Here is a 17486-nt window from a genome sequence, read left to right on the forward strand (position 1 = left end):
ATTAGAATTTTATTCTCAGAATTTAAAAAATAAAATCAACTTAGCCCTGATATTATGTTGTAGAGTAAAACTTAATTCAAAGTCCAAATAATTAGAAGCTGAAAATCAAGATGACGGCTCTGCGTGTGCTGATGTCAAAGTTTAACTTAAATCTATTTTCGGTTTTTGAATATTTATCGCCCAGCCCTGTATATGAAATGTTACCGAGATGCTTTAATCTTGTGTGGATTCAAACTTTCTTCTACCTTAATATTTTCTTCTGAAGGGTTTGAAGAAGTGAAGGAAGTTGCATCGGAAGAAAAAGCTTTAGACGAGGATGTAGCCCCTCCTAAGGCTGCGGAGGTCAAAGAGGCGATGACTGAGGAGGACCTGGAGGACTGGCTGGACAGCATGATCTCCTGACCATGAAGAAGATGCAGTTTAAAGACTGGAGGTAAAACAGGACCATCCGCTGTGAGGTTTGCAGGAATGTCTTGCATTTCTTTGGCTGAAGACAGCCGGCATGTTTCCGAAGTCAGGGCGTCCCAACCTGTGTTCAGTACCGTACGTTTCTCTGCCAGAGATTGATGGTCAAACAGGCTACAGAGGACACAATATATCATATTGCATCAGTTTATTATTTTCCTCCTACATACGTACAAATGGCCGCACAGTTTCAGCCAATAAATCATTGAACCAAGTTTCATAACTCTCCTCTGTTGTGGGGTTCGTCTACTGTGGAGAAGAAGTGCAGGGTGGGCAGGACACCACAGAGTAGGAACACAACCAAACTAAGCAACATTTACACAAGAAATGTCTAGATTTATACAACAAATGTTTTCTTTTTGTTCATTTAAAAGCCAAAAAACCGATGTGATTAAGACCAGAACTAGAGCACTGCTTGTGTTAAGAGGAACAAAGACTCGTTTTTGCATAGTTAATTCTTCCAAAGGCACGTTGGCACTTGATAGACACCTAACAGATTCGGCTCTGGTCCTGAAGGAACCACGTTCGTTTCGTTACACGCTCGAGCCAGCGTTGAAAAGGCAAATCATTTAACTCAATCAGCACTGATCCATTCCAGGAGCAAACGTCCACTCAGGTTGACGAGAAATTGTGCATTTACGGACATTCAGTCGTCATGCTGTAACCCTTAGCCGTGTTTCAGATGTCTACACACAACACATGGTGGGTTTAAGCAGGTGGGAAAGGCAATGTGAGTCAGAATCAAAACAAAGAGCTTTGCATAAATGAGCCGTTGGCATCTACCGCTCACTGGACGCACAAATCCGGAGCGTCCAGTGAGCGGTAGAATTCAAAATGCGTTCAGGTTCTGGTAACAGGGCGACGTCAAGTAGGGGAGGGGCGGACCGCCCCCCTCCTAGCCCAGCTGGTCCTCGTATTGCTTGCGGAAGCAGTCTCCTGCCGGGAAGAAGTCCCAGCATCTCTCCTGGTACATCTTCCACACGTACGACTCCTGGAAGAGGAAATGGGAAACGTCCGGTTGGGATGAAAAATTCAGCAAGGCGAGAAACCAGTGGTGTAAAACTTCACTGACTTTTTTATTTTATCTGATCAATGCCGTATTTTCCGGCGCATTAAGCTAAACAAAACAGGTCAGTCAAAGCACAGTGTGTACGCTGCAAAAACGCAAATATCTTAGTTTTGTCTTATTTCAAGTGAACTAACTTAAAAGTAACTTTGTAGCTACAAATAGAGGCTCGTTCCACTGGCAGATTATTCAAGACATTTTTCCCAAAAGCTGTTCAATAGTATTATTTAAGGATTCAATGATATTTTAACAGTTAGTGAACATGTTTTTTATCAATACATTCTGGCACAACCGGCCCTTTAAGAGCGTTCATGATCTGGATTTGGCCCAAAACAAAAACTGTCCAAACTGGATCCTGTAGTTGAGGCCACAAATGGCCCCCTAACCTCATTTTGGACACCGCTGGCTTAGACTGACAGTAGCTGCATATCAAATAAAAGCAACTTAAACCTCAGGTGCACCGAAATTGTCAAAGTGAGCCCACGCGTTGCTTCATTCCCCTGCAACATTCCAGCCCACTTGAAATGTTGCATAAGTAAAGACCTGGAGCCGGAGCTTCCTGTCCGTCCTCTGCTGTCTTAGTGTGCAGAGGCACCAACAGGTTTTCACGTACCTGACCCGTGTGTTCAGTCTCATCCTTGTTGATTAGGTACATCAAGAAGAACCTGCACAAGGAGGGCAGGAGTTATTTAAAATGCGTAAAGTACTCAGAGTTTAAGTGTGTTGCTGCTCTTACAGGTAGTTGGCCAGGTTGTGCTCTTGCAGGGTGTGAGTTTCAAACCCGTGAGGCGTCCGATCAAAGTAGTCGTTCCCGATGCCGCAGATGAAGCATTTGGTCTGACGGAAACAATCGGGAATTACATATTTGGATTTTAGAAACTGTTAGAACTTTTAAGTACATTTATGTATATATTCTCTGTATCCCCACTTTTATTTTGTGAGAAATGAGCAATAAATTAATCGCTAATTTCCATTGCAGTATTTTTTGAAATGCAGTTTTGCTTATTGAGACATTATAACCCATTTTAATCATGGTTTTGGTTGTAGGTGGTTTTTATTTCTGCTGTGTTTAACGTCCCATTTTGGATATTAAAATATTTCCCAGTGCTAAGTGTTGTTTGTCTTATATTACTTTAAAATGGTCCAAAAACAACAATATTTTTGTTTATCGCGATAATTACTGGGACAATTTATCATCCAGCAAGAAGAAAAATAAAAAAATATTCATTTAGACTATACCCCAAACTGTTTAACTAAAAAACAGCTGAATTTGTGTTTAGACTTTTATTCTGAAAAAGCCTAAAGTTGTAAATGTAATTCAATGTGATTCTTTTATTTTTAATTACAGTCTTGTTCTAAGTTTTTGGTTCTGCATTTCTAAAATATTTGGGGGGGAGAAAATGCAGTTAGAGAAACTGAAATACCTACCAGACTTTCCCGCAGTGCATTATAAGCCTGGCGGGCCTCCAGGCTTAACATTATTTATTATTGCCTTTTTAAAGACTTTAGGTATTAATTTTCCAGCCTCCCATTAACACAAAGCTACCAATGATATTTTAAAATTTCCTGCCAACTTTAAACATTTTTTAACTCAAAAACATGGCAGCCGGCTGGACGAATGACGGCTGTAGCGACTCAGGCTTAACAAGTTTTCTGAAATGCAGAACCAAAAACTTAGAACAAGACTGTAATTAAAAATAAAAGAATCAGATTAAAACTCTGACCTACACACCAGAAAATCCAGGAGTGTCATTAATTTTCTTTGGACTTCCAAGAAACAAGGAAGCCTGTAGATGCTAGCTTTGGTTTTAGTGCCAAGATGGCTTCCACTGTGTGTTTGAGTTATTAAAATATGCAGTTCTGAGCATTTTTAGAGGAGTTTCAAGGTTTCACAGGTGAGACGCGAGTCTTACCTCCATGTCCTCCTTGACCTGCTCCTGCTGGTCTCTCAGCTCCCCAAAGGCGTCGATGATCAAACCTACGGCAGGTTGGGGAGTTCTGATCAGTCAGGGAGTACTTCTGGATCTGCTCTGATCGGGAGTAAATACTTACCCTGAATGATGGCCAGCAGGATGACGATGACGAAGAAGAAGAAGGTGATGTCAAACAGGATGCGGTAGAGTTCGTAGGGATCTCCGGCCGGGTCCTCCAGCTCGTCTCCGATGCCTCCGCCGGCTCTCACCCCCACATACATGTGGAACAAGTAGCACTGAAACCAGTTAAAGGACAAAATCATTGAAACTTTCATTATTTTGATGGAGACAGCATTACGTTTATGTCATGAATTTACGTTAAGCGCGATTGTGATGGAAACTGTCAAGGTATTCTAAAGGAATTAAAAGCTTAAGAATCATTCTTTCTGCTCAGTCGTGTCTTCGTGCTGCGATCAAGGCCAGTAGGACCTGATCGTCATCGGCTCAGAATAAAAGCCAGAGGAATCTCTTTCAGCTGGAAACAAAGTGAAGTTATTTTCCAATTTCATGCCTTTTCTTTGTCCTAAACAAACGGAGGTTAGACGTACCGTCATCATGTCGTCACACTTCATGTCGGGCTCGTCTTCGTCCTCGCTCTTGTTGTAGAACTTTCTGAAGAAGTTGAAGGCCACCACAGTGTAGAGGTAGACGACCACGGCCAGCAGACCGACGGTCAGCACAAGCTGAGGGGAACCATTAAACTTCCTTTACAAATATTCTGTCCAGGTGAAAAAACTACTTCACACATTCAAGGCTGGACTTGCTGCAGCTGTTTACTAACAGGAAGTTCAGTTGAGATTAAAAACAGAGATCATACTTCTCCTATTTTTGCTCCCTGTCAAAACCAGAATACAATTAAAGATTCTCGCTTTTATCCACACACCGGCTAAGCTTACATCCTCGTGGACTTCGGTGAAGTCTTTTACCCACAATTCATTGCTGCATGTGACATTTTGAATTAAAATGTGAAGTATTTAAATCATTTTTCCTTTCTTTGTATTCAACAAGTCATAATATCTTTTGGACACCAAAATAATTGCATGCTGTACGTCTAAAATCGAACTGCCTTCTGGAATGATGAGAGGAAATCTAAGAAATAAACTAAATAACTTTAGTTTGTTCAGGGACCGAGACCCTCAGGAAGAACCCAGTCCTTCCTGAGGGACCCGGTCCTTCTTGAGGGTCCTTCCTGAAGGAGTCCGTAAAAGTGACACATACATGTTGAAGATATTTCTGGTTCCAAGCAAGAAGGCGGTTACTAAATGTTGGCTCCATTTATATTATAAACATTATCCATGATATGGACTTTTTCAATACGTCTCCATCAGGAGAAAGGAGAGAGATGTTGGGAAAAACGGGATTGTTTTATAGCCAAAGACTTGCAGCAGTTAATTGTTGATTTTTTGCTCCTGGGTGATTCTTTTTTTGCGGCAGCATTCCATGTCCCCATGTTTTGCTTACAATTATTTTTTTGTAAAATGTGCCAAATATTTACAATAAAGTATTTTAATTATATTTATATGTTTGCCATTATTCAAATATAAATTAAATGCCTTTTAAATATTATTTTGTTCTTTACACACCTTTTTGGTGACCAACATGTTCAGTTTCATTGCGCCCCCAGTGCAATGTAATAGACTCCCTCATGAAGTTTAAACTATAAAATATATTTTTATGTTTTTCTTCAATAAGTTGATTGACTGGGCTAAACATAATTTTAATATGCATTGAATCTGTTGAAACTATTTTTCCTATTTGATATTTCCTCATATTATACATGTCCCAGTACTAACTTCTCACCCCGTTAGGATTTTTCCTTTTTGCCTTAGAAAAGTATAAAATTCCATAAAAACCATTTAATGTGACATCAACTGGTTTTGAAGTGAATTTAACCATGGAAAACAACGTAAGCTTCAACTGTCACCATCTCTGTACATTTTCTTATCTTGAAAGAGGCAATCCTGCAACCAATGATGAAAATCGTCAGATTTTAGAATCGAAGACACTGATTTTCCATTCCACACAGGTTTTTATTAAATATTGTTACAGAAACATTAAGTACTGTGAATTTTTCTGTGCCATGTTGGGAGTTGAAGACCAATAAATGCAAATATTGGTATAAGTTTTTAAAATTACCAATATTTTCAATGCTGTCAGTAATGAGTAAAAAAAGTTTTTTTCTTTACAGACATAAATAATTCGTAACTACATGATGTTAGAATTTCAAAAATAAAACATATATAGTAAAAGGGGCACACTCTAAGAAAGTCATTGTTTTTCAAAATTTACATGTTTAACTACTTGTGGCCTATATGTAAATGTTCATAACAGGGTGGAACACATTCAGACCTGTAATTAATTTATCCAATCCTGAGCTTGCCCATTATTCATTTATTATTGTTAAACATGTCAGTGTTGTAACACAATATTTAAAACTTAAAACATTAATACTTTTTTTTTCAAATGTCCTGAGGCCGAAATGTTGCCCCAAAAAGAACCACCCTCCTCTGGTTGACTGTAACCGAATGTTTTTCTTTTTCTGGGACTGGCTGTTGCTTGGTTTGGCCCTAACCTTCATGTTTTGGTTCATTCTGCATAAAAACAAAGTTTAAAAAAGTAAATACGCTTTCTGTGCACTGAGTCCACTCTTCAGAGGCTGTGAAGCAGACACCATGTGAATAAACTGACCAATTCTCCCACTTTTTCCTTCGACTCTCCAATGTTTCGCTGCAACTCGACACAAACTGCTGGGTTTCCTCAGATTAAAGACTTCTAACTGAATTATAAACCGACTGTAATGTTACTGACCGGGCTCATATTTATTTATGAGACGACGTTTTGTGAATTGACACTTTGTAAATAAACAGAACTGAATGTTAACTGTGTCACTGTTTTTAATATTTTCCTTACAGTTTATTATTATTCCTCAGGTGTGAATTTATGAGCCTCAGCAGATCAACCTCATTTAAAAACAGTCCATCAAAGTTATGAGGTTTTTTCAGTCACTAAATTAATCTCAGTAAGAAGTTTGAACTGTTCCAATGTAAATGTTATGGAAATGCCTAATTTTCTTAGTTTGAACCTGGATTAATAAAAAGTCATTTATTTCCATCCAGCTGCTTTGGTTTAGCGACATTCTTGATGCTGTACAAGTCTTAAATCTTCAATAAATCAAATTACTTTATTCTTTTTAATCATGTCATTTTGTTCTTCATCAATTTTCTTTTAGTTTAGTCCAGTGTTTTTCAACCGCTGTGCCGCGGCACACTAATGTACCGTGAGTGATCGTCAGGTGTCCCGTGGAAATTATCCAATTTCACCTCCCGTATTTTCCGGACTATAAGCTGCTACTTTTTTCCTAAACTTTTGAACATGCGGCTTTTCTGTGGATTTTTCTTCAACCACCAGGGGGCTCTCTAGCAGGAAGTGAATCATTGGAAGTCAAAATAGGAAATCAAAGAAGAACGCGCTAATTTTCATTTAGAACAAGCGCATGCTAGCAGCAGGCATGACGGAGAAATGTCCTCAAACTCATATGATGCAGCTTCTAAGTTGAGGAGTATCGATCTGGCACTGCAGGAGGGAAATAGAGCCGCTGCATGTAAACTCGGCGTGAACAAAACCGGATTTGGAGACGGAGAACTGCGTCCTTAATATATCCAGCAGTTATTAGGACGCAGCCCTCTGCTGGCTCCTTATGGGAAACCGGGAGCGGCAGAGATACCAGCGGCCTGGAGCCCGGCGCGGCTGATATTATGTAAGTTTTCAGGGGTGGGAGTGGGGGGTTTCAAAAAATGTATAGTATGGTGCGCTCATAGTCTGGAAAATACGGTAGTTGGTCTTAAAAGATTTTTTGAAAAATTAATTATCTGTAAATAACGCCATCTTTGAGTGTCTTTGCTGTAGTAGTGACTAGTGGCGTAATCATGTAATTTTATTACCACTAGATGGCAGTAGGTAGAGAGCATTTTATATTAAAACAAGAGAATTAGTGATGCATGAATGTTACAACATTCATGATGTTACTACATTCATGCATCACACACCACAGTGTTGTGGCCCTGTTCAGGTGTATTTTTGAAGTGAACATGTTACGTGCAATTTGAAATAAGAAATGTAAAATATGATAAAAAATAGATTTTTGTGTTTATTTGATTCCTATTCAAGACACTTTGATAAGAATGACTAATATATGTAATATAAGCGGCTACAGAGTATCTTTGTTTACATTTTGGTTGGTGGTGTGCCTCGTGATTTTTTAAATTAAAACAATGTACCTTGGCTCAAAAAAGGTTGAAAAACACTGAATTAGACCTTATTTTCTGTCATAATGGCGTCCAGTAAAACATTTACAAACACTTTGGCTCCCTCTAGTGGCCGACGCCCTCACCTGCTTGCCGTTGTGAGTGACGGAGGACAGGATGGTGCGCAGCGTCTTGAAGCCCATGGCGATGTCCAGCAGATGTGCAGCGAAGAAGAAGTTGTTGAAGTGTCCAAAGATGGACATGGTGGTGTACCAGATGAGATACAGGAAGTACTGGAGGACAGAGACGGACAGAAGCCTGAATTTAGAGGAAAACATCCATCCTGGCTCCTGTGATGTTGCTTTACACCGATGAATAAACTCACGTTGTCGGTCAAAACCACTCCCAGTTTCCAGATGTGGTACTTTGTGTCAATAGAGCTCAGCCTGTTGGGGAGGAAAATGTTTATTTTAGAAATATCAAACCAGCAGAGTTTATTTTACAAAACAGATTCTGGACTGGAAAACCTGACAATATAATAAAAATCACATAATTACTGAATAGAATACATTGGACTTGAAAAATAGCGTTTTAAAATCTGCTGGTGATGTGAAAATATGTCAATAATGGAGGAGACAAAACAGCATCTACCATCAGTCCAAATTAATTTTGAAGCTAATAAATAACTAGCATGTATTGGATATGGTTTATTTGTTATAAATAATCCACATTTCTGATTTTTTTTTTTTAATATTCTAATCTTTTATGCCGTGGTTTCATTGGCTGTAAGCAGAAAATCTTCATAATTACCAGAAATGAAGGCTGTAATTAAATCAACTCTGAATTGAGTTACTAAAATAAATTGGCATTTAATTATGATTCTGATTTATTTAATTTATATAGCATTATCACCTTCCTCCAGCAGCTGTGAGAACAAACTCAAGTGTTTACATTCCTGTCGTTATCCACATTTCTTTTTTATTTCTTGTAATGTGTTGTTTTTAAGCACAAATATATGCGCACATCTATGTTGATAACTGCTGTAGATTTGCCCTTACTCCACAGGTTGCTCTTATTTTTTATTTTTTGGTAAACTGCATGCTTCCATTTTCCACTGAGGGACAATAAAGGAGATTTCTATTGCTTTCTAATACGACATGAGTCTGTTTTTTGCTTTTTCTTGTATTATAAGGACTGAATCGTCTCACCAGGACAGCAGGGACGCCTCCTTCTCCACCGTCTCCACGGTGGGGTCAAAGTCCAGAGCGCTCTTATCCAGACCCAAAAGCTCAGCGATGCGCTCCGCCCCATACATGTCGCCATATTTGTTGATCACCTACATGCACAGAGGAAGTACATATTATTACTCAAATCAAGCTAAGGACAGCTGAACAAATATTCATTTAAATATTTCCTGATGGCTTTGTATATATTGAATGTGCCAAGTTACAAATAAAATTACAGCAAAACAATAAACGTTCAAAGGAGAGGGTAGAAGTATAAACTTATTAAAACCCAAACTTTCTCCAGTAACGTCAGAAAATCATCTCCTCCTATTTAAAGGTCAGGAATCCTTCACTCTTCTTTCAGTTTCATTCAGTGATGTGCCAATAATAACTAATGCAGTAATATTGACGACTCCATCATCATGTTTGTTTACTTTGGGTCAGAAGTTGTACAATAGAGCCGTGCTGCCATCTAGTGGACATTGTGTTATTAATCGTTTCAGCTGAACTGCTCTGCTGTCCTTCAGATAAATAAAGTCCAAATGTGTCCAAGTTCATTTTTAATAATTAGTTTAATATTGTGCAGAATAGAAAACTTCTTTCTATGTCTTCCAGCTAACTTTCAAGCTAAGCTACATTGATAGCTGAGGTCTAGTTGCCTTTCCACATATTTTATTTTGTGTTTTGTTATAGTTTCATAAAAGAGTTTAACGTAAAAGAGTAGCAAATAAAACCAGAAACCATCAAGGACTGGGTTATTTTCCAACTCAGATGTTAGCTAGCCGTCTAGGGCGTCATAAATGCTGTGGAACAACAACAGGAAACATCAATAAAACCTTTTTAAATAAACTTCTTATTTAGAGCTTTACATTTTGACTCTGAACCAAACTCGTACCTAAGCATTTAAATTGTAGTTTGACTCCTACGTCGTGTGTGTGTTTGAGCCGGACACTCACCTTGCGCTTGATAAACTTGTCCCAGTAGTTGTTGGGAAAAGATCTGAAATCCAGAAAAAATAGCTGTAACTCTGGAGTTAGTCAGTAAAACGACAAAGGTCTTGGTTGACGTACGGCGTGTTGATGACGAGTCGATCCCACTGGCCCTTGATGTCGTCGTCGGACGGCTGCTCAGTGATGTATAAACCGTCAAACTCCAGCTTCCTGGCGATCTCCTTCTCCCTCTTGAACACCACGAGAGGAACCTGACAGCAAAACACAAAGAGCGCAATAACCAACACATCTAATCGAACCCAAACGGCTGGATCTGCTGGAGGTTTGATGCAAATCTGCACCTTCAGGCAGTAGTAGCCAACCAGGCAGAGCAGCGAGATGACGGTGTGGAAGATGGCCAGGAAGCGCAGCGTCGGCAGCATGTACCCGGTGCTCTCCTGCAGCACAAACTCGTCCATGTCGAACAGCGTGTTCTCGTCATCATCGTCACCCCAGCGGTTCTCCTCGTCTTCCTCCTCTTCCTCAGCTTCACCAGTGACCTAAAAACACGACATGTTTTATGCCACGAGTTTCATCTCAACTCCTCAATATGTTGTGGAAATTAGCAGCATTTCAGCCTGCAGTTCTGTGAAAAACCCTGGGGAGATTTTTGGAATCGTTACCTTGTAAAAGAGCAGGATGAAGTTGATGGCGAAGCAAACAAACAGAGCCAGGAAACGGAGGTTGTAGAAGTTACGAGCCAGGTAGTTCTGCAATGAAAACGTTTGTTATGGGCGAGAACGGCTGCTTCCCAGCAATCCAAAAATAATAATGCTCTCCAAGTTTCCCTCATTTTCTTCTATTTTTATTCGCAGAAGATGGATTTTTTGTAACGTCTTCACTTGAGTAGAAATGCGCTAACCAAAGTTTCTTAATTTAAGAGATTTTTTTGAAGGGTTAAAACACATAAGAGGAAACAAAATGATGCAGGATCCTTAAGAGAGACAGAAGTTTAGAATAAAAAAGATTATCCCATTTCTGCGTGAAAGAAAGAAATAAAACTTGAAAAAACTGCATCAAAGTGCTGCATATGGTTCTCACCAATGCATCCATAGACTGACCAAAAATACTTGGTAGGATTTAATGTTTTTGCAGTGCAAAGAATAAAATCCTGCAGACAAGAGGTTGGAATGAGCTTCCCTGGTTTGAGCATTAAAGAGCTCCAGATGATCCAACTGCTGATCTGTGACTGCGAAACGTTTTGAGTTTAGTTCCGCTCACCAGTATCTTATTCAGATAGACGTCAAGAATGGCAAAGACGGTTGACATGAAGGCCGGAGACGCCTCTTTGGGCTGACTGGATCTGGGTTTGGGTTTCTCCTCCACAGCTGGTTCCTTCGCCTCCTCCTCCTTTGGTTTGTCCTCCTTCTCCCGGGTCTCTGTGCTGCAGCGATAAATAAACGTGTAAACGGGAGACGTCGCTCTGACTTCAGTTCTACTTCACTCCTTTACTCACTCTGCTTTTTCCGTCTCACTCTCAGAGGGAGCAGCCGTCTTGGCAGCGGCTTTCTGCAACACAGTTTTATTAGACGACGGAAATTTACTGTCTGAGCAGGACAGCAAAACACAAGAGGGCAACTGAGAAAAGCATCTGTATTTTTTCAGAATTACAACTTCTATTTCTTTCTCAGAATTGTTTTTTTTTTACTTCAGGTTTTTTTCCTCAAAATTCCAAACCATTTGTCAGATTTCCAACTTTTTCTTAGAATTCCGATTTTTTTATTTTAGAATTCCTAGTTCTTTTTCAAAATTCTGACTTTGATCTCACTTTAATTCTGCTTTCTTAGAATTAAAACTTTTTTTATCAATTTTTTTTTTACTGAATTCTGATTTTTTTCCTTAGAATTCAAATTTTTGTCAATTCCAAGTTCTTTTCTCAGAATTGCGAGTTGTTTTGTTTTTTTTGTTGCTGTTTTTTTTACCCAAAATTCTGACTTTAATTTCAGAATTCCAACTTTTTTGTCAGATTTCTGATTTTTTTTCTTTATTATTTCTCAGAATTCCAACTTTTGAGAATTCTGACTATTTTCTCAGAATTCCAATGTTTTTTGTAGAATTCTGTTTGGTCAGAATTCTGAGAGTTTTTTCCCCCCAAAATTTTGACTTTAATCTCAGATTTCTTACCTTTTTCCAGATTTTTTTCTCAGAATAGTTTTATTTTATTTTATTCAGATTTTTTTCTCAGGATTCTAATTTTTTTCTGTTTTTTTTTTTTGGTCAGAATTCTGAGGGGGATTTTTTTCAAAATTTTGACCATAAGCTCAGAATTCCACGTTGTTTCAGTTTTTTTCTCAGAATTGTTCTTATTTTATCCAGATTTTTTTCATCTGAATTCTGACTTTTTAAAAAAATCAGAAATCTTAAAATTCAGATTTTAATTCTGAGATTAAAATTCCTTCATTTTCCCAGTAAGGCCAGTTGAACAGAGGAAGCTGAAGCACCTTCTTGCTGTCTGCAGCGGAGGACTCCCCGCTCAGCTCCGACACGTCCCCCAGGCCGGGCTCCACGTGTTTCCCTCCCTCCTTCTTAGGCGTCAGCATCTCCAGCATCACGTCCACCTCAGTGGCGTCTCCTGCAGGAGCCATGGCTTTGTCCAAGCTGCCCGACGACTCCATGGCTTCCACTTTGTCTCCTTCCCCCACGTCGCCGTGGATGCCGAACTGCGTCGGGTCCGGCATGTTGCCCAGGATGTCCGTCACCTTTATGTTCTTGGCTCCTTCAACAAGCCCTCCGCCGAACATGGATGACCAGATGACGTGGAAGAAACCGAACACGAGGCTGATAATCCCCTTAAAGAAGCCGATGAAGATCATCCAGAAGAAGGAGAAGAAGCCGGTGATCAGCTCCTTGATGCTCAGCTTCTTGATTTTCTTGAACTGCTTGCGCGCCGTTTTAATGGTGAAGATCTGCCGGATTTCTGAGAGGCTCTTCTTGACCGAACGACAGGCGGTGGTGAACGCCGAGGTGGACTCCAGGGCGGCGGCGTCTCCCCCAGAAAGCTCCTCCAGGATGTTGTGCACCTCTTCCTCCTCCTCCTCCTCCGGCTGCTCCACGGCGTCCGGCTCGGAGATCTGCGAGGCCAGCTGCATCTCAAAGATGGTGTCCTCGCAGAAGTTCACAAACATCTCCATCTTCTCGCTCTCTCCTCCCTCGTTCACCACGTCAAAGATGAACTGCCGCTTGGACTCCTTCACCTGCGGCTTTTCCCACTGCTCGCGGCTCGACTCGCTGATCTCGAAGTAAACGCGTTCGATTCGCTTGGCGCTGCCCAGGATCTCGATGCGCCCCAGGTACGGCTCGAAGTAGCTGAGGACGCTTTCGGCCAGGTCCAGGAAGGTGGCGAGCCGGGCGTCGTGCGGCATGTGTTCGGACAGGTTGGTCAGCAGCACGGCCACGTTGAACCCGATGTCCTTGGCCGGCTCGTGGAATCGCTCCACAAACTCCTTGTAGTTGAACATGTCGTTCTCGTCGGCCTCCGCGCACGACAGCAGGAACTCGATTTCTGACTGGTTGTACTGCTTCTGGCTCTCCATCGACTTCTGGAACTCCTTCTTGGAAATAATGCCTTTGCATTCCGGGTCGTACTCCTTAAAGTTGTCGGACGTGGTGAGGTCTTTCAGTTTGAGGAACATGTCGAAGAACTTCAGGATCATCTCCACGTTACTGGAAGACTCCACCAGAGTGTCGACCATCTGCTTCCCGATTGTCCCGTTCACCACGTTTCCTGGAGAGGCACCAAACCACTCTGCTTACTTTACGACTTTAAAATTATATTAAATTAAATAAAACAACATTTTCACCATCTTACCCTCAAGGAGAGACAGCAGCATGACAACCATGTCCTTCTGTAAATCCATCAGTTCCTTCAACAACTCAATCTGACTGGCATCCTTAAAATTAAAACAAATTTTAAGATTTTTTTTTTTCTGTTCTTGCAACAAAACAGAGCTACTGAAGTTAACCAGATATTTACTGCGAAAACACAAAATATTAAAAAGATTAAATGAACTTACAAATAGCTTTTCAGCAAGAAATATGAGCTTATTTTTAAAATGTTTAATATTGGTGAAAACGTTCCATTGGCAGATTATTTCACTTTCACTATTCCTGTATTTTTACTGAAATAATCTCAATGTAGCTAATTTTTTTGTTTTATTTACTTAAACAAACCCTACATGTTGCTGAGAAGTTAAAACCCTAGAAATAAGAGAAAACTAAGATATTTGCACTAGAAACTGGACCAAAATGCCTGGTCAGATTTTGTGTTCTTGCAGTTTTTTCTAAACTCTAAAGAGAAAAAAATGGTTAAAAGAGGAAAATAAAAATCAAATTTTTTTCTCTTTTAAACCAGTTAACTGTAATTATAGATTTATTGATCTTTGCTACATGGCAAATATTTAGGCAGATTATCATTGTAGTCGGTGGTTTTTGTATCTTAAGTACTTTTTCTAGTCGCTCCTTAGATTGGAGTCCTTACATTCAGGACGGTTTTCAGTTTGCTTCCTTTTTTCACAAACTAATTACTTGAAGTCAAATCTGAACATCGTTGGCTTTTACAACACATTATACACGATGTTTTTTGTGATTTGTGACAAAAATAAAGCCTGAGTTTGGGTTAACCTGTGAAAGCTTCATCTGCATGTTTGCAAACACATGCAGGAAGCCGACGACTGCATCCCACAGTCTGCTGTGAGCTAAACTCTGCTGGTTTCCAATGCAAGGCCCCTGCAGGTGAGAGAAAACACCATGAAATCCACGATAAAAACATCAATACCTGACTTTATTTATGAGTCTCCTACCTGAATGTACTCAGTGAGCGAGTTAAAAATCTGCTTGGCTACAGATAAAGCTTTGGAGAAGTTGTGCTTCCCAGTTTCATCAATTACATCTTTCCCAGAATAATACCAGTAAAAATCACTGATCGATTCCTAAACGGGAGACGAAGAGCAGCAGATATGATCACAGGAACAAACAGGCGTGATGAAGAGGAGGGTGTGAGCGTGTGCGCCACCTGGAGGCGGAGCAGGTAGTCCACAGTGCTGATGATGATGTTCACTGTGGTCGTGTTTCCAGTTTGGGTTCTCAGGAAGTTCTGGAAATCTGACGGAAGGAAAAGTTTAACTTAAAAGTGACTCTGTGCTCCAGTGCGTCTGTTTTTAAACTCGCTCCTCACCTCCGTTGTGTCCCTCACAGAGAAGTTGCAAAAAGCGGAACAGATCTTTGGTGAATTCGTCGTTCTGAAGCACCTTGGAGCCTTGAAAAAGATTTTCACGTTAATGCAGATCCAAAGTTTTAAATCATTTATTTAAAACTATTTAAAACTATCGTCCCTTGCAAAAGTTTTTGTACCCATTTTGTCACATTTCAGTTTGATTGGGATTTTATCTGACAGAGCGACACATAAAATGTCCCGTTCTTCTGTTTTTAGAAAAACAAACTTTTTTAACAAATACCCAAAATCTGGTGGAGGGAAACTAAAACTTTACGTCTTTGTGAAAACAATGGCTGTGTCCGAATTCAGGGTCTGCATGCAGACCCTGAATTCGGACACAGCTAGTATCTTCATGATGGATGGAGGCAAACGAAGCGTATCCTGGAAGAAAATCTGTCAGTGGAGCAAACGACGAAACATACAGCTCTGGAAAAAATTTATTTTTTAGTTTCTCTGACTTTACTTTTATTTTGTTCTTTGTCCTAAGAAAATGTCTGGGATTAGCTTTTTTCTAACAAATTTTTCACTTTTCAAACTCAGAAACTTCCTTTCTTCTTCTAGATAATATCCGAGATTAAACTCAAAATTTCTGGGAGTTTTTGTTTTTGTTTTTTCAAACCTTTGGAGCTCAGAAATTAATTTTTTCTAGAGTGTTTCTGAGATTCATCTAAAAATATCGGTTCTTTATTTAAAGCATATTTTCAACTTTTTGAGCTCAGAACTATTGTTTTTTCTAGAAAATTTCAAACTAAGATTTCACATCTTGGTGAAAACAGCATCTCCATGGTGGGTGTAAAGATGGAAGCAAAGTTCTGGAAGAAAATCTTTTGGTGGCCACAAAAGACTAAAGATGCAGCTCTGGAAAAAATTAAGAAACCACTAAGAATGATCAGTTTCTCTTATTTTACTCTTTGTAGGTTTATGTTTGAGTAAAATGAACTTTTATTCTATGAACTACTGGCAACATGTCTCTGAAATTACAAGTAAAAATTTATTATACTTGCAGAAAATGAGAAATGGTCAAAATAATGAAAAAGATGCAAAGAAAACAAGTTTATATTCATTTAGAAACAGCAATACTGATGTCAGAAATCAATACTTGGTGGAAAAACCAGGTTTTCAACGGGGTTCACTGCAGTGGGCTCTTAGTTTTTTCCAGAGCTGTATATTCTGTTAGAGTGGTCTAGTCAAAGTCCACACATAAATCCAATTGAGAATATATAAAAAATATATATGTTTGGTTTCCATCTAACCTGCCTGAGCTTAAACTATTTTACAAAGACGAAATGTGCCAGCTGACTAAAAAACCACGAGCACAAATGCATAAAACGTTTTTCTGATTTTCATAAAAACTTTTAATTTTATCTGTAAATCTGTTTTGTTCTGATTTGTCACATAAAATCCCCCCAAATCAATGAAGTTTCCAGTAGTAATGAGACAAAATGTGAAAAAGTCTAAGAGGCATCAATACTTTTGCAAAGCACTGCGTCATGTAAAGGCAGGCCGGGCATTTCTGATGTCCAGGTTTCTGAGCCTTTAGATTACAGGTGGAAAACTGAATCCAAAGAGCCGATTTATAAAATAAAATAAAATCAACAACGAAACACCAGGACATTTCCTTAAGCTGGAGGGAGCTGGAAAACTTTCACATGCAGGCCGTGAAGAGGCCCGACGAAAACAGCGGACAAACGGGTTTACAATTCATCTTAACCGGCTAATCCAGTCAGAATAAATCACATCAGGTGGATTGAAATCTGAACGCTACGATGGAATAACAGGGCCACTGCAGGGAGAAGAAGAGAGCAAGTTTGCTAGAAAAGAATCAGACATTTTCTGGGAGAAACAAGACAATTCAGTCAAATATTTTCAAGAAAAAACTCAGGACTTTTGAGATTAACCTCTAAGATTTTCTAGAAAAAAAAAACAAGAAAATTTCTGAGTTTGAAAAGTCAAAAATTAGCTGGAAAAACATCTGAAAATTTGAGATTAATCTCTGAATTTTTCTAGAAAAAAGTGTAAATTTATGAGTTTGAAAAGTTGAATTTTTTTTAAATTTTCAAACAGAAATTCCATGTTTTTCCTAGAAAATCTCTGAGAAAAATCTCAAATTTTCTTTTTTGGGGCATATTTTCAACTTTCAGAGCTCAGAATGTTTGTTCTTTTTTTCTAGAAAATTTCTGAGGTAATTTCTACATTTCTAATTTTTTTCTAGTGTATTTTCAACTTTTCAAACTCAGAAATTTTGTTTCTTCTAAAACATTTCTGAGATTAATCTCAAAATTTCGTGTGTTTTTTTTGGCATATTTTCAAC

At 39.2% G+C, this 17486-nt stretch overlaps 2 protein-coding genes across 2 annotated transcripts in view; one reads left to right on the forward strand and one right to left on the reverse strand.

Annotated features, from left to right (window-relative positions):
• aven (apoptosis and caspase activation inhibitor) overlaps nt 1-8899 on the forward strand; it is a 44709-nt gene extending 35810 nt beyond the window's left edge. Inside the window, exons 6-7 of the mRNA XM_015008486.2 lie at nt 266-433; nt 7879-8899. Coding sequence (XP_014863972.1) covers nt 266-402 — 137 coding nt within the window. The 3' untranslated portion in view covers nt 403-433; nt 7879-8899. The remainder of the gene's footprint in view (nt 1-265; nt 434-7878) is intronic.
• The window catches only part of ryr3 (ryanodine receptor 3), a 126952-nt gene continuing 110064 nt past the window's right edge, over nt 599-17486 (reverse strand). The window contains exons 89-109 of the mRNA XM_088002273.1: nt 15137-15217; nt 14975-15063; nt 14763-14891; nt 14584-14688; nt 13772-13853; nt 12405-13687; nt 11420-11472; nt 11185-11347; nt 10587-10673; nt 10266-10463; nt 10045-10175; nt 9931-9973; nt 8957-9084; nt 8134-8194; nt 7895-8041; nt 4053-4187; nt 3584-3740; nt 3445-3509; nt 2268-2368; nt 2145-2196; nt 599-1456 (exon numbers count right to left, since the gene is read on the reverse strand). Coding sequence (XP_087858399.1) covers nt 1361-1456; nt 2145-2196; nt 2268-2368; nt 3445-3509; nt 3584-3740; nt 4053-4187; nt 7895-8041; nt 8134-8194; nt 8957-9084; nt 9931-9973; nt 10045-10175; nt 10266-10463; nt 10587-10673; nt 11185-11347; nt 11420-11472; nt 12405-13687; nt 13772-13853; nt 14584-14688; nt 14763-14891; nt 14975-15063; nt 15137-15217 — 3386 coding nt within the window. The 3' untranslated portion in view covers nt 599-1360. The remainder of the gene's footprint in view (nt 1457-2144; nt 2197-2267; nt 2369-3444; nt 3510-3583; nt 3741-4052; nt 4188-7894; nt 8042-8133; nt 8195-8956; nt 9085-9930; nt 9974-10044; nt 10176-10265; nt 10464-10586; nt 10674-11184; nt 11348-11419; nt 11473-12404; nt 13688-13771; nt 13854-14583; nt 14689-14762; nt 14892-14974; nt 15064-15136; nt 15218-17486) is intronic.

This window comes from Poecilia mexicana, unplaced genomic scaffold, assembly GCF_051168715.1.
Source record: "Poecilia mexicana isolate PSO_F unplaced genomic scaffold, ASM5116871v1 scaffold_21, whole genome shotgun sequence".
Classification (NCBI taxonomy): Eukaryota; Metazoa; Chordata; class Actinopteri; order Cyprinodontiformes; family Poeciliidae; genus Poecilia; species Poecilia mexicana.